Source organism: Tupaia chinensis, unplaced genomic scaffold, assembly GCF_000334495.1.
Source record: "Tupaia chinensis unplaced genomic scaffold, TupChi_1.0 Scaffold000495_1, whole genome shotgun sequence".
Lineage (NCBI taxonomy): Eukaryota > Metazoa > Chordata > Mammalia > Scandentia > Tupaiidae > Tupaia > Tupaia belangeri.
Window position 1 is genome coordinate 1,139,391 of NW_006160007.1, and position 24,089 is coordinate 1,163,479.

The 24,089-nt window shown below is 42.7% G+C and overlaps 1 protein-coding gene across 5 annotated transcripts in view; it reads right to left on the minus strand.

The window, feature by feature from the left end:
* Positions 1–245: 245 nt before the first annotated feature.
* MYOCD (myocardin) overlaps positions 246–24,089 on the minus strand; it is a 134,840-nt gene continuing 110,996 nt past the window's right edge. For 4 of the 5 annotated variants that reach the window (XM_006156501.1, XM_006156500.1, XM_027774947.1 and 1 more), the window contains 5 exons: positions 15,801–16,736; positions 11,920–12,063; positions 9,921–10,049; positions 7,044–7,101; positions 246–2,427 (listed from right to left, as the gene is read on the minus strand). In XM_006156501.1, the coding sequence (XP_006156563.1) occupies positions 1,856–2,427; positions 7,044–7,101; positions 9,921–10,049; positions 11,920–12,063; positions 15,801–16,736 (1,839 nt within the window). In that variant the 3' untranslated portion in view covers positions 246–1,855. The remainder of the gene's footprint in view (positions 2,428–7,043; positions 7,102–9,920; positions 10,050–11,919; positions 12,064–15,800; positions 16,737–24,089) is intronic. The other variant, XM_006156503.2, reaches the window with a different exon arrangement.

A 24,089-nucleotide genomic window follows, 5' to 3' on the forward strand; every position in this document is an offset into this window, starting at 1 on the left:
TGTGCATGTATATGTGTATATGTATATACACACACACACACACAGAATAATACCTGGCAGCTTTCAGAGTGGCAGTCACCAAAAACACTTGTGTTCACACAGTTTTACAAGCTAACAACGGAATGACTTCTAAATCTGTGGCATATCAAAATGAGAACATCTAAAATCACAACATTTTTGATTATTTTCTCTATTAGTGCACGGTGAACATTTTTTTTTTTTTACAAAAGAACAAAACAGTGCCTTAGTGATTTAAATTACAAAACAAAAACAAAAACAAACAGCATTAGCTACTTTCTACAGCATGCGTGCAACACTATAAAATGGTGAATTGAAGCCACAGGGAGCCTTAGAGAGACGGCTCTGCCATTTGAGTTTTTCTTTAACTCCCAGCCAAAGCCCGAGAGGCAATGAGGAGTGCACATTCACTCGTTGCCTTTCCCTTCCATCACGTTCCATGTGCAATTGTGTTTTCTTTCAGAAACCCAGATCCAAAATATCAGCCATGTTTACCTTTACAATATAATGTTTCCCAATTCCCCCAGAGCGACACAAGTTAAGAATTGCTTATAAATCAAATCAAAGTAGAATGAGCTCAGCAACCGATGGGCCGAATCCCCAGTTTCTTCTTAAGGAGATTCTCACAACCTCCTTTCACAGTGAGCAGTGCATATGGAGAATACATTCTCCAGAAGAACCTGGATTTATAACTATTTAAAAAATGGCTTTATTAGAAGTACAGCAGCGTGTTAGATCTGAGAAGCTCTTCCCTCCCAATGTTGGGAAGAAAGAGAAGGATTATTTAAAAAGGAGCAAGAAAGGATTGATATCTTGGGAAAAAATTAAAAGTAGGGTAGAGCCATCCCCCCACCCCCAAAAGGAAAAAACAAATTTAAAAAGAAATTGGACTTCCTATAAGTGATAGTTTACAGTGACCTGCGGTGTTTATTCCCAGAATTTGGGAAACAATGTCCTCTTGCCTGTCTGAATGATCCCTGTGCCTAGAGATAGCTTTCTGCCGACCCACGTGGTCATCTCTAGTCTTTGGAACTGAAGGGGTTTGTGTTGGAGGGCCTGAGGCATGTCTCCGTGGCAGAAGGCTTTCTTGTTTTGGGGTTCTTACCTTTTACATAATGCCTGTCAGCACAGAGATGGTGACAGTGACTGGACTACTGGTTAAAAAGGGGAAAAGTTTTGGATTGAGTTGTCTGAACTCAACCTAATTATCGGTGAACACAGGGGAGGGGTACAGAAGCAGAATCACTTCACGGAGGCAGTTTTGTGGCTGAGGGACATTGACTTGATTTGCCTCCCTGGGAATAGCTCAGTTCTGTCCCTTTCTTCTGTCTCAAGAACTCCCTAACAGAAGCTGGGCCTGACTTGCCTTTTGAAAAGCAGGTAACGAAGACCTAGGAAGTAGCCTTCACTGGGACAGGTGTTCCATAACCAGTGAGGGAGTGTCTTCGCTATGCTCTTAAAAGACTTTATGATTTCTTTCCACAGTAAGTTGATGAGAAAAGTTTACAGCATGAGCTATGCCCCAACAATGCCTGAGGAAAATGACGGGCTAAAAAATGATACCGGTATTTGAAAAGGCAGTGAAAGAATTTCTTTTGGCATCCTTTGTCTGAGAAAACACATTTTCGTCAATACATTATTGCATGTTGGCAAATATTACATTATATATACGTTTTTATCATATATAAAAGACTCCTTTTTCTTGATTGTCACTGAAGTCTCCATTCCTTCTTTTGAATTCCCTTCTTCTTTTTTGGATAATGTAAGTATTTGTGGTTGTATACTCTCCCCCATGGGATTGCTATTGGTCTTCCTCAGCCCTGGAGCACCAGGTATTCTACCACTGCTGTAAGTGAAGGTCCATGGGGGAATTCAAGTTGAGATCTGTGACATCCAGGAAATCGATGTTAAAGATGCTGGGGCCACTGGTGGTCAGGGAGCCAAAGCCTGGCGTGGAACTTGGTGGTGTGAGGTCCAGCCACTCCATGGTTTCCCAAGGAGATTCTGTGAAGCTGAGTTGCAGCCCATTGCTGTCCACAGAAGAGGGTGAAAATTGTGTCTGCACCGGGGACAGGGGACCTGGCAAGATCTCGTGTGCATTGAAGAGGTCTTCTGCAGCCTTCCCAGAGAATCCATCCATGATCCCATCGAAAGGAGGCTCCTCGCTTCCAATTTTTAGAAGGGTGACATCGCTCACCTTTCCTAAAGGACTCTGGGAATTTAATAAGACTTCAAGATGCTCCTCACTGTCGGTGGCATAGTGATCAAAGGAGAGCTGGCTTCCGGAGGGTGCTTGTTCAAAGGAAGCTGAGGGCTTGGAGAGGGTGGCAGCAGGGCTCCGAGAAAGCCCTGATATCTTTGGGACTTTCTGAAGGCATGAATGATCCTCTCTGGCATCTGCTGGCATTTCTGTTGATAAAACACAATGTAGATTTGTTCATTCGCTTCAAATGGAGCATGGCACATGGAATTAGTGAGTACTTAGACACAGAGGATGGCTAGGTCCCCTGGCCATCACTCATTACCTAGTCTCATTCCTAAACTGTTCTGTATTTTCCCAGTTCTTCCCTCTGGTCGCTCCCCAAGTCCTTTTGTTCTGGAAATTCCACTCTGTGATGATAAAACTTTTTTTTTTTTTTTTTTGAGGAGGTTCATTACCTAGTCTCATTCCTAAACTGTTCTGTATTTTCCCAGTTCTTCCCTCTGGTCGCTCCCCAAGTCCTTTTGTTCTGGAAATTCCACTCTGTGATGATAAAACTTTTTTTTTTTTTTTTTTAGAGAGGGTTTTGTTATAGGACGTGTGTACTTGCCAGAAAGACAGAGAGAGAGACAGAGAGACAGAAAGTGAGAAATCACACCCCAGGGGGGATGGCCATGTGCAATCCCTTCTCCTCCATTCTTCTCTTGGGATCTTGGGCATGCATGCACATGTGCCCCATGTGAGTTTAAGCCACTGGGTCTGAGACTCGAACTGTGGTCAACTACATGGGAGTCTAGTGACATAGCCATTACACCAACTGCTATCTATAGGTTTCTTTGCCCACCACTTCCCTGTTCCCTGGCTGTCCCCCAAGGATATCAAAGCCTTTGCTGTATCCTCAATGGGGACTCCTTTGCTGCAAGGCCAGAAGAGGAGTGACCAGGTGCCATCCTGCTGTTCTTCTGTGGTCATTGCTCTCACTCCTTCTTACAACTCCTCAGTGGTTTGGAGGGGCATGCTGCTCTCTCCACCCCTCACTCCTTCTCACCCACTGAAAACTCTACCTTTAGTTTATTGCCTTTTCCCACGTGAACTCTTCTTATTCTCTGTGACTTAAGCATCCTCAGGAATCACCCAGTGTCTCTGTGGCCTCTCAGTTCCTTGAACTCCCCTCGACTACAGTGATTCCAACATTCCCACTGTGTTGGACCTTGTCATGACCATATACTGCATCCTTCTGAAAGCTCAGTTTCATGCAAAACGTTCCACTTCTCTCTCTCCCTTTACATCCCCCTCAGCTCACATATTAAGTACACCATGACAATCCCTTCTCACCACTCAGAGTCACTCCAATCCACTGACTGCTATTTTGTCAACGTCCATCAGTCTCTGCTGGTCTTCACTTCTTTCCTTGTTCAGTCTATGTTCTCCGACCCTCCATTAGAGTTACTCTCTTGGGACCAGCAGTTAGCGTAATGGCCATGTCGCTGGACTCCCATGTAGTCGACCGCGGTTCAAGTCCTGGACCCAGCAGCTTAAACTCATGCTGGGCATGTGTGCGTGCGTGCCCAAGATCCCAAGAGGAGAATGGAGGAGAAGGGATTGCGGTGTGGCCATCCGCCCTGAGGGGTGATTTCTCGTTTTCTATCTCTCTGTCTCTCTCTGTCTTTCTGGCGAGCGCACGCGCCCTATAGCAAAAACCTCTCCAAAAAAAAAAAAAAAAAAAAAAGTTACTCTCTTACAGATACTCTCAGTTCCCTTGCTCTTCTCTCCTTTCATCCCTCTGCAAAACTCTAACCTGGGTGAACTTTGTCATCACTTTCTCTGAGTCTGTTCTGAATCAGCTGTATATTGCAGGAGGAAACCATAAACAATGAAACCAACTAGTTTCACTGTAAATTCATGATGTCGAGCCTCCAGCTGGCACTTAATATTGCCAGACAATCCTACTATGCTTTTCTCAAAACTCAATGCATTCATGACCAGTTCATAACGTTAATCTTTCCTTGAATCTCCCTAGTTCTCCTTCTAAAGCCTTGTTTTCTGCTGACCTAGCTACATACTTCGTTGAAAATAAAAATAACGAAGCAGCCATATTGCTCTTTCTGTGAGTTCATGCTGGAGGACTCTCCCTGCCTCAGATTTACGAACAGCATGAATTAAGGAAAGTTGGCCAAACTTCAGGCTCAGGTCTGGATAGGGCGCAAGGGTATAGGTCGCAGAAAAAGAAGGTGGTACAGAGAACAGCTGATGAAAAAAAGCTTCAATGTTCTCAAAAAAAAAAATGGCAGTGAATAATACAGCTGGTATTGAAGAGATGAACATAATTGAAGACAATGGGAGTCAAGAGTCCCAAAATTTAAGCTGTCCTCTCTGCGAACATCTTTGCAATTACTGGGCATGTAGAAGACAAACCAATTACAACAATGCTTCCTGGGAAACACATATATATATATATATATATTTCTTTTTTTAAGAGGTTTTTGCTTTGGGGCATGTGTACTTTTTGGAGACAGAGAGAGACAAAGATAGTGAAAAGGCAAGTGAGAAATCATCCCCTGAAGGGATGGTCATGCTGCAATCCCTTCTCCCTCATTCTCCTTGGATCTTGGACAATGACACACATGCCGGCATGCACTCACCCGGCTTGAATTTCAAGCCACCAGGTCAGAGACTCGAACTGCAGTTGGCCATGTGGGAGTCCAGCAACATTATTGCCATGTCATCTGCTGGCTTCAGAATATGTTTTTAAAATTTAAACTTATTTATTTATCTTATTATTATTAAGTTTTTGCTATAGGGCATGTGTGCTCATCAGAGAGAGAAAGAGAGGGAGAGAGAGAGAGAGAGAGAGAGAGAGAGAGAAAGTGAGAAAGCAAGTCACCAGATCCAGGACGCAAACCATGTTTAATCATATGGGAGTCCAGCACCTTAACCACCACACCACCTGCTGGCCGGCTTCCAGGAATATTAAGTCAGCCTAGTGCAGACAACTTAACAAGCCTTAGAAAACCAGCTGAACAGTTTCCACCGCAAGTTTTGGATAGCAAATCACCAAACCAGAAGACACCGATGAGGAGGATGACAATGTCCCAGATCTCATAGAACATTTTGATGGGGCATCTAGAAATGAAGCTAACTAGAATCTTTTCTGGTTTGGAACCTGGCAGGGACTTTGGCTAACAAATAAGCTATGTGGCTCCAAGGTTTTACAGACATGAAGAATATCACCTGTTGCTAGTTCAGGAATATATATATATTTTTTTTTGAGAGGTTTTTGCTATAGGGCACATGCACTCGCCAGAAAGACAGAGAGAAACAGAGATATAGAAAGTGAGAAATCACCCCCCAGGGGGGATGGCCATGCCACAATCCCGTCTCCATTCTCCTCTTGGGATCTTGGACACGCACACACACGCACCCAGCATGCGTTTAAGTCACTGGGTCCCGGACTCAAACTGTGGTTGACTACATGGGAGTCCAGCGACATAGCCATTGTGCCATCTGCTGGTCCCACTAGTTCACTAATGCTGTTTTTTGGTCATTTGATTTGCATTTTGCACTTCCTCCCAGGATCTGTTCTATTGATCAAAATACAAAGCATTGATTCTACTTGAAAACAAAACAAAACAAGCAAAAATAAAGGTATGTCATACAAACTCTTAATTTTCTGTGATAAAACTTACACACACACACACACCCATACCGCTGTGCCATCTCTTTCCTCTCTCTGTTGCCATGGAGGAAATGTCTGCTTTCTTCCCTGTTGTCCATCTTCTTTACCAGGCCACAGACTCCATTAAGGTGGAGACGTTGTCTGGCCCAGCACTGGTCCACCCTGATTCTGCCCACTCCCTCTCTAATGCTTTTCTGTCTCCTTCTCTAAAATGTCACTTGTCCTTGAAGGGTTTAGCCCTGAGCTCTTTTCCTTTTACCTACACATTCTCCTTTTGCCATCATATTCCTTTGTGTGTTTTTAAATTCTAGACACACCATTTTTTTAAAGGATTTTTTTGCCTTTTTTTTTTTTTTTTTTTTTGTTTTGGGGTGGGGTTACTTCCCGAGGCAACCACTTTTTTTGCTATAGGGTGTGTGTACTTGCCAGAGACACAGACAGAAACAGAGAGAGGGAAAGTAAGAAATCACCCCCCAGGGAGGATGGCCATGCTACAATCCCTTCTCCTCCATTCTCTTCCTGGGATTTTGAGCGTGCCTGCACTTGTGATGTGAGTTTCACACTGCTGGATCCTGAACTTGAACCAGTTGACCAAGTGGAGTCCAGTGCCTCCAGTGCCTTAACCTCTCCACGTTTTTTTTTTTTTTAAACTAAATTAATGAAAGGATTAAAAGGATGCAAGAAGAATATATTGATCCTTTTTTGATTGCTATTAGCTTGAATAATATTTACACATGAAGGGACCATCCAGTGGAAGAGCACTAAATCAATTGCATTTTGAGTAGGAAACACCAAACATTCCTTGTGCACTTTGTTCTTTTTCTTCTTATTAAGAAGACGGGGCATTGAGATTAAAACAGTAGAAATAAATGATGTAGCAAGAGAATACATTTAGGAAAGCAGAGATTGGGCAAGAGAAAGAAAACTGTGAAAATGGTTGGAGAAAAAGGTTTCTAGGACAAAGGCAGTGAAGACCCCTCCATACGCTTTCTTACATCTGCTCCAAAAGAGCACAGGGAACTGGGAGGAAAAGATTCTCCACCAGCGGAGCTCCTGGTGCAGCCGACACCCAGTGTGCTCCTGACTTTGGTCCCAGAGCTCATCTGCACAGGCTGAGTATCCTGGTGGACAGGACATGGGCAGTCTTACCTCCGCTTTCAATGAGCACGTCCAGGAGTTCATCCATCTGCTGACTTCGAGTCATTTGCTATTGCAAGTCAACCAAAGGAGAGCAGAGTGGTTAGGGAGTGCGTACTTCTGTAGGAAATTGTCACAAACAGCACTGCAGGTTTCTGAACTAGGTTTGGTTAAGTTTTTGTTTTGTTTTGTTTTTAGATTTTAGTCACTGGGTGTGTATACTCGCTGGAGAGAGATACAGAGACAGGGGGTATGGCCACGTTGCAATCTTTCTCCTCCATTCTCCCCTTGGGATTTTGGGTATGCATACACATGCTCCTGGAGTGATTTTCAAGCTGCTGAACTGGAACTTGAACTGCAGTTGGCCATGTGGGAGTCCACTGCCTTAGCCACTATGCCTTCTGCTAGCCCCCTCATCTGAGTTCTTAAGTGAGTCTTATTGTTGGAAGTCCATTCTGCTTGGCCTTTTTCTTTTTATTTAAAACTGTGAAGGATCTGCAGATGTTTACAATTACCAGGGAAAAGGAATAGGGAGAATAAAGGCATAAATTTATTTTATGCCTCTGAGAGCCCAGACTCAATAAACATAGGCATCAATAATCAATACGATGGGAGCTCTGCTCAAAGAATGAGTCATTTGCCAGTGTAGAAGGTGCCAGCTGCCTGCAGGGTCTGCCTGGTTATAGAAATGAGCCAGACGTAGACTAAGAGAGCGACATGGTGGGCAGAGTGTGGCTGGGGCTCAGAGCAGCAGGGGGTACTTTGCATTAGGCAATCGTTGCCTGGCAGAAATGTGGCTCTCATGTTGCCAAATCCCTTAACTTTTTAGAAATGAGAAAAACCGCTTTGCATAATACCTCCTGATGTTTAAAACAGTCTTAAAGCCAAACGAGATCTATGGGATACCGGCATGCACCAACTAATCTAAATGTCCTTTGCTGGGTTGAGCACAAACATGGGTCTTCAAAAAGTTCATGGAGAGTGTGTATGATGAGAAAACTAGGACCAGACAGTGGCATGGTGGTTAGGGTGGCTAGATCCCATAGAACCAAAAGTGTAGTTCAAGTCCTAAGCCATGCTGGGCAACTGTGAGTACATGCCCCAAATCCCAATAGAAGAATGGAAGAGAAGAGATTGTGGTGTGGCCATCCCCCCTAGGGGATGACCTCTCACATTCCTTCTCTATCTCCAGCCAGCATACACTACCTATAACAAAGAGAAAAAAATAGAAAAAACTATGTGTGGGAGGTGGGGGCCAGCAGGTGACATGATGATTAAAATGTTGGGTTCTCATATGGCTGACCATGGTTTGAGTCCTAGACCCAGAGGCTTGAAAAATCATGCTAGGCACATTGTGTTCATGCCCAAAATTCCAAGAGGAGAATGGAGAAGGGACTGTGGTTTAGCCATCCCCCAGGGGGGGTTTCTCACTTTCCCTCTCTCCAGGGAGCACATGTACCCTTTGTCAAAAAAAAAAAAAAATACTAGAGGAAATAGAAGAAAGAAAAAGAACCACGTGTAAATTAAAAAAAAAATTTGCGCCAAAATGAAATCATATTTCATTTCCATTTCTCTACACACTTTTTGAAGTCCCTTTGTATAAAGGCAAAGGCCTATTGACTACCTTATCCAAGTTGAGACGGTTTCAAATAGAAGCTCATTGTTTTCTTATCTTACATTTCTATTTTGCAACTTTGCAAATGCAAACAAAAGTGAAGGCCAAAATGAACTTCCCTCCATTAATTACCTGGCTTCAACATCCATCAGTATATTTTACCACAGTCATTCATTTTAACAGCTAGGTAAACCTTAGGAAGTATTGCCCTTTCAGCTGATCCCAATATGGTACCTACTATATGCCTGGAGGATGTGGTAAGTGCTAGATTACCCGGAATCCTGGCAAGTGGCTATCACCCTTACTTTACAGAAGACAAGTTGAGTACCTGTCCAACCTCAGTGGGAATAGCAGGTGGTAGGGCTGGAACGGAGGCATCTGAGTGGCCAGCCCAACCTCTTCTCGCGGCCGTACATAGCTTCCACACCACGCAACAGCCTTCTGTATCTAGTGTCTACAGACTTCGCTCATTCTAGCGGGGAAGCACCTGGCACACTCAGTATTAGCACTTACAAACAGCATGCCATGGAATAAGATGGAAAATGCCCAGCCTATTCTTTCATAAAGAACAAAGCATGCGGTTACCTGCTTTACGGCATCTTCATAGGATGGAGGCTGAGTTATCTCTGAAACTGCTGAACTTGACTTAGGAAAAGTTGGGGATGGAATTGGGAACTTTGGCCCCGCGTTACCAGAAGGGTGTAAACCAGCCATCTGCATGGGTTCAATACAGAGAAAGGCATTCAACTCATGGATCAGAAATGGTACTACTTCTGTTCCAGCACCTACAGGCTAACTGATCTAAGACTAAAGAAAACCCAATAAATAAAAAAAGCCCAGTGCTTAGAAAATAACTCTAATGTATTGGGTTGTTGGAAAAGTCATGATGCATAGAGCCCTTTCAGCTGATCCCAATATGGTACCTACTATATGCCTGGAGGATGTGGTAAGTGCTAGATTACCCGGAATCCTGGCAAGTGGCTATCACCCTTACTTTACAGAAGACAAGTTGAGTACCTGTCCAACCTCAGTGGGAATAGCAGGTGGTAGGGCTGGAACGGAGGCATCTGAGTGGCCAGCCCAACCTCTTCTCGCGGCCGTACATAGCTTCCACACCACGCAACAGCCTTCTGTATCTAGTGTCTACAGACTTCGCTCATTCTAGCGGGGAAGCACCTGGCACACTCAGTATTAGCACTTACAAACAGCATGCCATGGAATAAGATGGAAAATGCCCAGCCTATTCTTTCATAAAGAACAAAGCATGCGGTTACCTGCTTTACGGCATCTTCATAGGATGGAGGCTGAGTTATCTCTGAAACTGCTGAACTTGACTTAGGAAAAGTTGGGGATGGAATTGGGAACTTTGGCCCCGCGTTACCAGAAGGGTGTAAACCAGCCATCTGCATGGGTTCAATACAGAGAAAGGCATTCAACTCATGGATCAGAAATGGTACTACTTCTGTTCCAGCACCTACAGGCTAACTGATCTAAGACTAAAGAAAACCCAATAAATAAAAAAAGCCCAGTGCTTAGAAAATAACTCTAATGTATTGGGTTGTTGGAAAAGTCATGATGCATAGAAAAATATGCATGACTTCCAACAACCCAGTATTAGCAATAGGCCATCTCGCTGTGGATTTATGCTGGTGGTAGATTTCTTCCCCCACCGCTAAGGTGCACTTTATTCTGTTAGGAGAAAACAAGATGAGAAAATGAAATAGGGGAACAATCTAATCCAATCCAATGAAGTTTGTCAACCCAGGGATTGACAGAGTAGTGTGTCCCAGGTCCTTCCATTGCTGGGCATATGTGCAGAGCTGAGGCATTGCTGGGCTTTCTTTCCATGGGCCAGCTGTGCTTCCTGGAAGCGTGTTCTTCTGCAGAGTGCCCAGCCCATTTCACGGTCTCTGTCCCTTTCCCAACATGTGACCTGTGGCACTGTGATGTCATGACCTTCATACCACCTTGTCATTGCTCCTTAGAACTCTCCGGATTCTGGGTTCTTCTCACCCCCAATTCTCCAGCCAGCAGATATGTGTCATGTCTTCTTTTCCCACAGAGATATCTCACTGTGGCCACAACTTCCTGCACCTCTGTGGTCTTTCCCAGGGACCCATGCACCTTCTACTTTCTCAGAATTATCTTCCTGCCCACCCTCGTTCCATCCTTCACCTTCACAGAAACTAGTTTGCTGTCTATGTTGTTTTGCAAACATACCACAGCCAGTTTAGTCATCCTGGTTTCTGGGATGATCCCAGGAAATGACTCCCTGAAGAGTCTGCTAACTCATATTTGTACAAGGAGACTTCAAAAAGTTTGTGAAATTAAAGAATTAGCTTATTCTGGTGCAAAAAAAAAAAAAAAAGAAAAAAGAAAAAGAAAAAGAAATTCATGCTATATGTATATTTTATTGCGAGAGGGCATTTACCCTCACCAGAAAGAAAAAGAGAGCACCCCCTCAATGGGGCATGGTTATGTCACACTTTTTTTCCTCCATTTCTCCATCCCTACAAGATTTCAGACACAAATACATACATGCCTGGCTTATTTTTTCAAACTGTCAGGGATTTGAACTACAGTCAGCCATGTGGGATACAGCTCCCTATGAACAGGGCTTATCCACTGGGCTACAGGGTTATTTTTATAGTGTTTTAATTAATTAAATATTCTTATTATTGTATATACATTTATTTATTTATCTATTTATTTGTTGTGATTTTCAAGCCACTGGGTCTGGGACTCAAATTGTGATCGTTCACGTGGGAATCCAGCACCTCAACCACTGTGCCACCTGCTGGCCCTTTTATTACTAGTTTTTAATTTTAAATTTTTGTTGGTTTTTGTCATAGGGCATGTGCACTAGCTAAAGACATGAGGTGGAAAATAAAAAGTCACCTCTCAGGAGGGATGGTCATGCCATAATCCCTTCTCCGCTATTCTCCTTCCAGGATTTTGGGCATGCATATCCATGCACCCAGCATGATTTTCAAGCCACCAGGTCTGGGACTTGAACTGCAGTTAGCCATGTGGGTGTCCAGCACCTTAACCACCATGCCACCTGCTGGCCCCTTTATAGTGTTTTTATAATATTAATTTCCTGTGAGCTATTAGGAGACCTGTCTTCCACCTGTCTCAATGCATTTCGAGTAATGTATTTGACATGAAATTTATTTCTGCCTTTGAACTTCATTTTCTTTTTGGAAGATGGGAGCTAAGGAAGGGAAGAAAGGCAAAGTCCATCTTAGGTTGAAACCTTTTCCAGGCCCCTACCTTGTGTTGTACACCTGGGCTTTTGGGACAAGGGTTGCTCCCAGTACCATGACTGCTCTCTGTGGGAGCTCCGGAGAAAGAAGGGTGGAGACTGGAAGACTGGGGAGAGAAGCTTGGAGGATGGCCATCATGTGACCCCGAGTTCTGTGGAAAGGAAGAAGCAATGAATTAAAGAACGAGTAGCAGCATGCTGGAGTGTAGTCTTGGTTGACGGTTTTCTGGTCCCTGCCTTGTGTGCCCTGAGTCTTATCTTTACAAACCTTCCTGAATCCCATTACCAGAAACTTGTCTAAAATCTGGCTTTGTACATAATCAGCTAATGCTCAAGACTTCCAGTGGCTCCCGCGTATCCACAGCCTTGAGTCTCTACTTGTCACCGGGGTTGGTGTTCAAGACTCTGCAGCCTAGTGCAATTTACTTTTACATTTTTGAAAAAAGATATTAATTTAATTTTTAAAATTATGATAATTTAATTTGCTATAGGGCACGTGTGCTCACCAGAGAGCGACAGAGAGAGAGAGAGAGAGAGAGAGAGAGAGAGAGAGAGAGAAAGTAAGAAAGCAAGCCAACAGGTCTAGGACTCGAGCCATCGTCGGTCATGTTCAGCACCTTAACCACCATGCCACCTGCTGACCCCTTGTGCTATTTACTTCTGCAAACTCAAGTTCTATCCTTCCTGCCTTTAACATTCCTCAACACACCCTGTACATTCTACTTACCTATGTTTGTTCACATGGAATGTCGTCTTAATTCTTTCCTTTTTAACATTCTACTTCCCATAAAAATCCAACCCCTTCATAAAACCTTCCGGGACTTTCATAGCTCTTTATGTTCAGTCTGTCCCCTGACCTACTTGCTTTGTGCAGCATTTAAGATGAGTACAAATTGTTATCCTACATTGTTCTGAATCTTCTCATTAGAAAATTGTTCATGTTTTCAGAGTCTCTTTATTTATTTATTTTTCTTTTGCCAGACGGCATGTATACTTTCCAGAGAGAGCCAAAGTGCCAGAGAGGGAGGAGGAGAAAGCATCCCTGTGGGGAATGCTCACACTGCCATCCCTTCGCCACCATTCAGTGAGATTTGAGGCACACATGCACATGTGCCTGGTGTTTCCCAAGTCACTGGGGCTCGGATTCTAATAGTGCAGTGGGTTATTTGGGATCTAGCTGCCTTAACCACTAGGCTACAGGGCCAGCCCTTCAGAGAGTCTAGTCTATATAAACCATAAATCACTGTACAAATGTTAGCATCAAAAATATCAGACTTGCAAGTTAGGGTCCAGAGCTATTTTTACCCTTGTCGCTAGGACACTAAATCTTTGCTAATGACGATAATAAACCATTCAAGTCTCAATTCCTCCCAGAATGCTCCCTCAGGAACAGGCATCATTCATATGAATGTATCGTTCTGGTAGGTTTGCACAAATTTATTCCCATTACTTTTGGCCCTACCTCATGCTTCCAGGGGAGAGGTACTCAATACAAAAGGGGCATGAATTTTGGAATCAACTAATCCTGCACACCTGTGACCCTGGACAACTGCTTTTCCCTCTCTGACCCTTGTTTTCTGTAGTGGTAAATAGAGAATAATTAATTATAGTTCATAGGATTGCTGTGAAAATTAGGAGACTACGGTGTTCGTACACATGCTTTTCGATATGTGGCACTTGGCAGATATCCAATTTATGTGCGTTTTCCTCCTATTCCTTTTCTAATCATTTAGATTTCAGAACTTTTTGATTGTTTGATTTTCTTTCTCATATAGACTTTTCACAGACTGCCCTAAGAATTCTTTAGCTTCATGGACAAAAGGAAGGTCTTTGGTGGTCATCTTGCCTAGTCTTTGAATTTAGGCATTCTTCTTTGTTATTCATTTATTTATTTTATTTTTCTTCTTTAAAATGTATTTGATATTCATTCACTGTATATCATTACAGCATACAAAATGAATTTTCCCATTCAGAATACACTGACGATTTGCTCAAAGATATTACCATACCTATTATCTTCAACAGGTAATTTTCTACTTTGTGTTTCTTAACTGTTTTCTTTCTTTCTTTTTTTCTCTTTGATTCCCTCCTTCTCACCCTCCCCTATTTCTCAGTCTTCTCCCACACTCTCTGGTACTACAGTTGTTCTCCATGCCTTTATACGGTCCAATATTTTAGTTTCTGCCACACATTGCAGACGTTCAGTATATATTGAGTGGGGATATACAATGCCTCTCTTTCATTTGAATTAGGTACTTCCAAAGTCATCTCCCACAGCTCTCCTCTCATTCTACTACAGTCACGCAAACCTTCTCTCTGATGCTTGAATATCCCACACAAACTCCAACCTCAGGGTCCTCGTACCTGCTGTCCCTCCTTTGCTGTAAATGTCTCTACTCCAAATATTCACAAGGTTTTCTCTTCTCCCTCTGTCAAAGTTTGACTCACATGTCCCTGGTCTTTCTACAGGAGACTTCAAAAAGTTTATGAGAAAATGTAATTAAAGAATAAGGGCTTTGTGTGTGTGTGTGTGTGTGTGTGTGTGTGTGTGTGTGTGTGTGAGAGAGAGAGAGAGAGAGAGAGAAATTTGCAATCAGCACAGTCATTTTCCATAATACACATTTTCACAAACTTTGAAGAGCTCTTGTATTTAAAGTTGTAAACATTCAAACTCATCACAGCTACATCCTCCTCTGTTATCAATTTTTAGTGCATTATATAATATACTTTTTTTTTTTGAGAGGTTTTTGCTATAGGGCATGTGCGCTCACCAGACAGACAGAGAGAGACAGAGACACAGAAAGCGAGAAATCACCCCCACCCCAGGGGGGATGGCCATGCTGCAATCCCTTCTCCTTCATTCTCCTCTCAGGACCTTGGGAAAGCATGCCCGGTGTGAGTTTTAAGCCATCGGGTCCAGGACTCGAACCGCGGTTGACTACATGGGAGTCCAGTGACATAGTCATTATGCTAACTGTTAGCCCCTATAATTTACTTTTTTGTTTTATTTACTATCTGTCCATTCTTATGAGGATAGGTATTTTTGTGTGGTTAGTTCAGTATGAATCCCCAGAGACTAGAACAGGACACATAGCAGGAGCTCAGTAAATATCTGCAGTATTCAGACCATTACATTGAGATGAGTGAGGTCTGGTAACTTCCTCTTTGGCCCTCTTGAGAAGAACTGGTTTGGCTTATGATAAGGTTTACCACCAAGGCACCCTGAAGGCAATGCTTGGCAAACTCCAGCCCACAAGTCAAATCTTGCTCAGGGCTTGTTTCTGTAAATAAAGTTTTATTGGGATGCATTCATTGGCATTTGTTGACCAGATACCTATGGCTGCTTTCTTGATGCAAGGACAAAGTTAAGCAGTGACACAGACAATGTGACCTGAACAGTCAAAATATTTTTGACCCTTTGTGGCAGAAGTTTCCTAATCCCTGTCTTAGAGGATAAGTGAATTTGGTTTACTGTGAATGCTTGTATATCCTAAGTGTCTGGGATGCTGCTGGGCTTTTGGTTAAATCATTAACATTGAATTCCCTAATATTAGGTTTCTTTTTTCTTTTTTTTTAAAGAGAGATTTTTGCTATAGGTGCATGTACTCACTGGAGAAACAAAGCAAGAAATCATTCCCTGGGGGGTGGCCACACTGCAATCCCTTCTCCTCCACTCTCCTCTTGGAATCTTGGGCACTCATGCACACATGCCTGGCATGAGTTTCAAACCACTGGGTCTGGGATTCAAACCTCAGTCACTGATGTGGGAGTCCAGCAACATAACCATTACGCCATCGGATGGTCCCAACATGAACTTTTTAGCGATTGGAAATCTGTATCATACTTCCAGCATGAAAGATGCCCTGGGTATGGGGCAGGGCACCCTTACCTGTGTGGTGCACACCTGGCTGCTGATGGGTGAGGAGACCCTGTGCCCTTCTCCCTGAGCCCCAGAAGATGATGGCAGGAAGTAATGGTTGTTGGGTGATGGGGGCAGACTGATGTGCTGTGGGCTTTTCACAGCCCCAAGTGGCGAATGCTGAGGGGAGGACTGGGGGCTGAGGAATGTGGACGAGAGCACATTGGTTTGACCTGAGGAGTCCACGCAGTGAGCATTTGCAAGGGGCAGGAGTTGAGCGGCCTCACAAGCCAGTGACTGACTTTCCGAGCCGTGGCTTTGTCTTTTCACAGATCCGTGTTGGGCTGCAAAAGGGCAGCTGGAGACGGCTTCTTCCTGCTTGATGGGGGCAGCCAAGAAAGGCAGAGGCTTCTTCTCTGAACAGTTATTCCTTTTCTGCTTCTGAAGTTGCATCCTCAGCTCTTCCACTTGCCTTTGCTCCTGCTGGAGTTTCCAGGTGAGCTCGTTGATCACCTTCTGCTTCTCCACCAGCATCTTGTCCTTCTCCGAGTCCAGCCCGTCCAGCTCTGGGGGCACAGAGCCCCCATTCAGGCTGCTCATGAGACTCTCCTCTGTGCAGACATGGACTGGGGATGGGTGCAGGCCGAAGGAGGGGGAGGCATCGTTGAAGGTGTCCGGCAGGGACCCTGCGACAGAGAGGTCAGAGGAGGCGGGGGAGATCGGGGGGCTGGAGCTAGTGCTGCCAAAGTGATAGAAGCCGTTGGATAAGGCGCTGGTGGAAGGGGAGGACTGGTAATTGGGCAGCGTGTTGGGGGTAACAGGAAAAGTGACAGTCGTTATATCTCCAAAGTTGGGCACGGAGTTGCCAGGACAATCCTGGAAGGGTCGAAGTCGGTCCATGAGGGCTGTTTTGGTGCCTGACACCGGCAAGCCCCGGATTCGAAGCTGTTGTCTTAATTCAGAGACCTAAAGAAAATATGATATATTAGAATTACAATATTTTTTTAAAGTGTAATTATTATAAAACCACATCATTTATTATAAAGCATCATAAATAGAGTTTTTTGTTTATTTGTTTTGATTTTTGTTTTTTGCCATAGGGTGCAGGAGCTCCCCAGAGACAGTGTGAGGGAAAGTGAGAAATCAGCCCCCCAGGGGGCATGGCCTGCTGCAATCCCTCTTCTCCACTCCCCTCTCATGATGTCGTGCATGGACACACGCACACTCAGTGTGATTTTCAAACCATCGGGTTCGGGGCTCAAACCACAGCTGACCATATGGGAGTCCAGCACCTTAACCACCACACCACCTGCTGGCCTCCACAAATGGAGTTTTATAGTCTTCGATTCTCCTTTTTTGCACTTTGTTTCAATTTCTTCTCCTATACCTGATAGAAATCAGTTCTGCACAATTTTTAAAAATAATTATTTACTTAACTTTATTTATTTTTATTATTTTTAAATTGCTATAGGGCATGTGCGCTCACGAGAGAGAGAGAGAGAGAGAGAGAGAGAGAGAGAGAAAGAGTGAGAGATGGCAAGTGAGAAAGTAAGCTGCCAGGTCTGGGACTTGAACCACCATCTGCCATGTGGGAGTCCACACCTCAACCACCATGCCACCCACTGGCCCAGATCTGCACAATTGTAATAATTATTTTTTTTATCTTGCTATGTATTAAGTTTTTGTGGCCCTAGAATCATGGAAGTATAGCACTCAAATAAACCATTGAAGTCATTCTCCTAATCTACTGCCTTCCAGCCCCTGGGCCTTGTGATTACTGTGCCTTTTTTTTTTTTTTTTTTTTTTGGAGAGGTTTTTGCCATAGGGCGTGTGCGCTCGCCAGACAGACAGAGAGAGAAATAGAGAGACAGAAAGCGAGAAATCATCCCCCAGGGGGATAGCCACACCGCAATCCCTTCTCCTCCGCTCTCCTCTCAGGATCTTGGGCACACATGCACACATGCCCGGTGTGAGTTTTAAGCCACCGGGTCTGGGACACGAACTGCGGTCGACTACATGGGAGTCCAGCGATATAGCCATTATGCTAACTGCTGGTCCCCCCATTTTACAGATGAGAAACCTGAACTCTGTCTGGTGTTAGACACAAACCTTCAAACAGTGATCCCAAAGCCCGGTTGAGTCTGTAGGTCTTTTGCTGAGGGTTTTTCTCACCACGCTCTCCTCAAGCCTGAATATGCACCCAAATCACTGGAGGGTGTGTTATAACACATACTGTTGGGCCCTACTAGCATTCTGATTCAGTGTTCTGGGGTGGAGACTGAGAGTGCGTGTAACCAGTCAGGATGAACCAAATTAGAAAAACCAAGTGCTAATTACTGTTTTGTTTTTGTTGTTGTTGCTTGTTTGTTTTTGTTTTTCAAAGGATTTTTGCCTTAAGGTGCATGTGCTCACTGGAGAGAGAGAGAGACAGACAGAGAAGTGAGAGTGAGGGGGAAAGTGAAAAATTACTGTATGGGGGTATGGCCACACCACAATCTCTTCTTTTCTATTCTCTTCCCGGGATCTTGGGGATGCATGCACATGTACACAGAGTGATTTTTAAGCCACCAGGTCTAGGACTTGAACCATGGTTGGCCATGTGGGAGTCCAGTGATGTAGCCTCTGTATTATCTGCTGGCCCGCTAACGACTGTTTTGTAGGTTGGCTTGCAGGATACATAAGAAGGCTGGGTGGACTAAGCTGACCTTTGCTGAAGGGAGGGAAGGAAAAAACTGGCTGCCACAGAGTGACCCAATGGAACAGCACCATCAATGCTTCATTTCCATAGAAAGTCAAATGGACCCATGGGACTGCAACTCGAGCTAGCCAATCCACGTGTGCACGTCTCAATTCTTCATTTACATAAATGGCCCTCATTGAGTACCTGAGCAGAAACGATCCCTCTATAAAAGACTGATCCTTTTTCCACATTTGGGGAGGCCGATTGGAACTATAACCCTTGAGCCATAACAGCTTCCTGTCTCCTTGCTGGAGAACCACACAATGTGGGTGGCATGGCCAATGGCCCAGAGCAATGCCCCCTTCCTTCTCCCTCACTGAGTGGTAACAGTAGAAGTTCTTAGGTGATGCCGGTATTACTAGTTCCCAGACCAGACTTTGAGAACCATGACTCCATACTAACATCTGTGTGCTAATCTGAATGACTTGCTGGATAATAGAAATATGAGAGAATACAGTGGTAAAACCACCAACCCAAATCCTGGCTGTGCCTCCTACTAGCTCAGTGATTACAATGTGCCTCAGTTCCCCTACCATACAGTGGAGCTTTTAAATTTTATTTTATTTGTTTATTTTTTATTTGTTATAGAGTGCACGTGCTTGCCAGAGGGTGGGGGAATTAGAAAGCACCCCCAGAGGGAACGACCATGCTGTAATCCCTTCTCCTCCATTTTCCTCTCAGGATTTGAGGCATAAACACGTGTGTTTTCCAAGCTGTCAGGTGCAGGACTAGAACCACATAATCAGCAATGGGTGATCCAGCCACCTTAACCACCATGCCACCAGCTGGACTCTGAAGTGGAGTTACTAATACATACCTCACATATTTTTGTGAAGATCAAGTGGCTTAAAATTTGTAAAGCACTTAGATTAGTGCTTGGCGTATGGCTGTGCAGTGTAAGAGTTTACAATTATTATTATGTTGATTTGCATGTAATTTTTTTCATCTCCGCATTTCTTATAATATTCATAATTAGAGACTATGAATATCCACAAATGTGAAAACTAGCTAAATAAATGACAGTGTATGCAAATGGTGGGATAGTATAGATTGGTGCTATAAATATTAGTTGGCATTAGATAAGGAAAACTTATTTATGGAACCGTAAGTTAAAATTTCAAATTGATATTTTTCTAAAAAATATATAATGTATATTTAAACCAATGTCTGCATGTGAAAATATGTACTATGTAAATATACGTTAAAAAGTTAATAGTTCTTGGGAACCAGCAGTTAGCGTAATGGCTATGTCGCTGGACTCCCACGTAGTCGACCGCGGTTCGTGTCCCGGACCGGATGGCTTAAAACTCACGCCGGGCGCGTGTGCGTGCGTGCCCAAGATCCCGAGAGGAGAATGGAGGAGAAGGGATTGCGGCGTGACCATCCCCCCTGGGGGGTGATTTCTCGCTTTCTGTCTCTATGTCTCTCTCTGTCTGTCTGGCGAGCGCACGCGCCCTACAGTGAAAAATCTCTCCAAAAAAAAAAAAAAAAGTTAATAGTTCTTATCTGCATTTATCTAAATATTACACATAAACATATTTACTTTTATAACAAAAACAGGAAACATTAAATACCTACATTTCAGTAATTCTGTAAAACAGAATACTTAAGAAACTATTCTTCTGCTATTCTGTAGGAAAAGAACTTTTGAGCATAAAATCGAAGAAGGTAATCAGAAAAATATTGACAACATTAAACATTTTTTAAATTACTAATTTAATTTATTATTATTGTTTTTTAAATTTGACTAGAGAGAGACAGAGAGAAAGAGATAGAGGAAAAGTGACAAAGCAAGCTGCCAGGTCCAGGCTCCAACCACGGTTGGCCATGTGGGAGTCTAGTGCATTAATCACCATGCTACCTGCCGACCCTGACGACAAAATTTTTTTAAAGTTCTGTAGGTCATAAAATTATGAACATAATGCAAACACAAATAGCAATCTTGCATAAAAATACTTGCAGCAAAAAATAATAAAAAGTGTTAAAAAGCTCAATTTATCAGGGGTGCTTATACAAAATAAAAAGATCGATATCTAATGTAGAAATGGGTAAAGGGTTGATCCAATTCTTCACAAACAAAAACTAAAATTTAAAGAATGGTTGGGCCAGCTGATGGCATGGAGATTAAGGTACTGGACTCATACATGGCTGGCTGTGCACTTTGAGTCCTGGACCCTGTGGCTTGAAAATCATGCTGGGCACATGTGTGTATGCCCAAAATTCTGAGAAGAAAATGGAGGAAGGAGAAGGGATTGTGGTATTGCCATCTCTCCTGGAGTGTGATTTCTCACTTTCCCTCTCTTTCTCTTTCTGTCTTTCTCTTGTGAGCACATGTGCTCTACAGCATTAAAAAAAATTAAAGAGGGACCAGCAGTTAGCATAATGGCTATGTTGCTGGACTCCCATGTAGTCGACCAGGGTTCGTGTCCCGGACCTGGTGGCTTAAAACTCACACCGGGTGCGTGTGCGTGCGTGCCCAAGATCCCGAGAGGAGAATGGAGGAGAAGGGATTGCGGCATGACCATCCCCTCTGGGGGTGATTTCTCGCTTTCTATCTCTCTGTCTGTCTCTGTCTTTCTGGCGAGCACACGCGCCCTATAGCAAAAACCTCTCCAAAAAAAAAAAATGAAAGAATGGCCAATAGTGCATTCATGCCATCATTAGAAATCTAAGAAATGCAAATAAAATAAATATATACATATTTTCGTATTCATTGTCTTGACAAAAACATAATAAAGGCAAGCAAAATAAATTTTAAAGTGTTTGAAAGAAGTAAAAAGCTCTTTATTATATTGATCTTCAAATATGGTTTTGGACCAGCAGTGTTGACACTGTGGGAGCGGGTTGGAAATGTAGAACCTCACGCCTTTCTGCAGACCTACTGAATCAGAAGCTGAACTTGAACAAGACACCAGGTGATTCATTGCACGTATTAATATTTGAGGGGTGCTACTTTTACATAATGCTTCTGGAAATAGACTGGTATAAATGTTCAGGACAGAAATTTGGCAACATATGTCAAGAATTTTAAAAAATATTGATATATTTTAGTTTAGGAATTTCATTCCTATGTAGTTAGGCCAGTGAATCAGAGAAATTACTAAAGGTATGTACAAAGGCCAGTGAAATCACATTTTGAATAATGAAAACTTTGTAAGCTAGACAAATATCCAGGACTAGAGTGTTAAGTAGGTGGTAGAATGATAGCTGCTATTAAAAATAAAAATCTTATTGAATATTAAAAGCTATGAAAAATATTCATGACATGTTAAAGAAGCATACCAGAAATTTATGTGCATCTAATTATTTTAAAACAAAATATGTTCAGATACATCTTAAATCTAGAAGGAAGTATAATATGTAATGCTTTCTATGAATCTTAATTATCATTTAAAATACTATTTACTTCTTTTGTATACACTATCATATCTCAGCAGGGAATATATGTTACTTTTTAATCAGCTGAAAGTTATCAGAAAAAGACTGCATCAGCTTATGCTAGCAATAAAGTGGCTATTTCACTAATAGTCTTGCTGGCATTGTTTTATCATTTTACTTTAGATTTGCTAGTTTGACAAAGTGCAAAATGGCAACTCATTATTGTTTTAATTTTGAATTACTTAAAATTAATGAGTTCTACATTTATTTTTAGAATCTGTTCTAGCACTGAATAATTTAAACTGCATTATTAAATAATGGAGCTCATATTCTAAAATAAAATGAATACTTGTTGAGTTCCGTCTTGGTTGAGTTTCAGAATATTATGCTGTGAAAGTTTACTTGGGATAAATAATACACCTCTTTTCTACAATCACTAGTGTTTTAATCACTGACAACTTTGTGAGCCATTTTTTTTTTATGGAAAAATGAAAACATACCCAAAGGTAGACAGACAAGTATGACGAACCTTATACACTCATCAATCAACTTCAACATCAATCAACTTCAACCATGGCCAACTCATGCCCAATCTTGATTCCTTATACACCAACCTACTTCTTCTCTTCCCTTTCCTGAATTAGTTGGTGCAAATCATAAAACTGCACATGTAAATATTTTTGGTATCTATCTGTAAGAAATAAGTATGAGGCCAGCAGGTGGCTTGAGTCCCAGACCTGGAGGCTTGTTTGTTTGCTTTCTCTCTCTCTCTCTCTCTCTCTTTCTCTCTCACTTACTCTGTCCCTCTCTGGTCAAATTTAAATAAATAAATAAAGTTAAATAAAATAATTCTTAAAAAAAAGAAATAAATACTTAAAAAAAATAGATACAGAGAGTTGGAAAATGGTGCAGCGTTGATTCAACACTCTGCAAGTTTACTCACATGGGAAGCTTCTGGGCTCATGGCCTCCTGAACACTCCAGGTGCACCCAGGCCTATGATTCGATTCGGGTCTGGCTGAAGCTGGGAGTAGGTCATGGCATAATGATCCTTTTGGGGGCACCCCTCCTATCACTTTTCCTCGCGGAATAAATACACTTTAAAAAATAGGTATAATACCATATCACACCATAAAAACGAATAGTATATACTAATACCCATAAAGCAGTCTCCTAATTTCAAACTTCCAGTCTATTCTTTCTCTTTCTTACTCTCCAGTTTCTTAGAAACAGGACGTCAAAAAGAATCCATCTACCACGATACGACTTAATAACTTTATAAGGGACCAGCAGATGGCATAATAGTTATGTTGTTGGACTCTCTCATGGTCGACAGCAGTTCAAGTCCTGGACCCAGCAGCTTGAAACTCACACCGGATGCATGTGCACGCATACCCAAAATCCCAAGAGAAGAGTGGAGGAGAAGGGATTGTAGCGTGGTCATCTCCCGTGGGGGTTGGTTTCTAGCTTTCTGTCTCTCTGTCTCTCCGGCAAGGGCACCTGTCCTATAGCAAAATTCCGTCTAAAATAATGACGTATAATCTTTTTCATGAGCGCATGTGTCCTATAGCAAAAACCTCTGTCTAAAATAATTCTATGTAACCTTTTTAAAGACAAATAAACTCTGTTCTCCACTTTCCCTTTTAATTCTATGTAGCAAAACATGAATATTTCCTGATATTGTTCCCTTCCTTATTTTACCTTTCTGATTATGTTTTAAAAGATTACCTTCATAAATTCCTCTTATTGCTTTTGGTCCCCAAATGTGGCGGCGCCATATGCATCCTTTATTCTTTCTCTCCTCCCCTCCTCTTTCCTTCCTCCCTTTCTACTCTTTCTGCTTTGCTTTCCCTCAAGCACATTTACTCTTCTAGTTTTAAGCCTTCCCATTCAATTCTGAAGTATCCTTTTCTTCTATTTTTTTTTTTTTTAGGTTTTTGCCTTAGGGTGTGTACTCTTCCTGGAGAGAGAGAGAGACAATAGAGACAGTCAGAGACAGAGAGAGGGAAAGTAATAAATCACCCCCCAGGGAGGATGGCCACACCACAATCTCTTCTCCTACATCCTCCTTTTGGGATTTTGGGCACGCATGCACACGTGCCTGGCATGAGTCTCAAGCCACCAGGTCCGGGACCTGAAACACGGTCAGCCATGTGAGAGACCAGTGCCTTAGCTGCTGGTCCGTTTCTTCCTTTCTTTTTT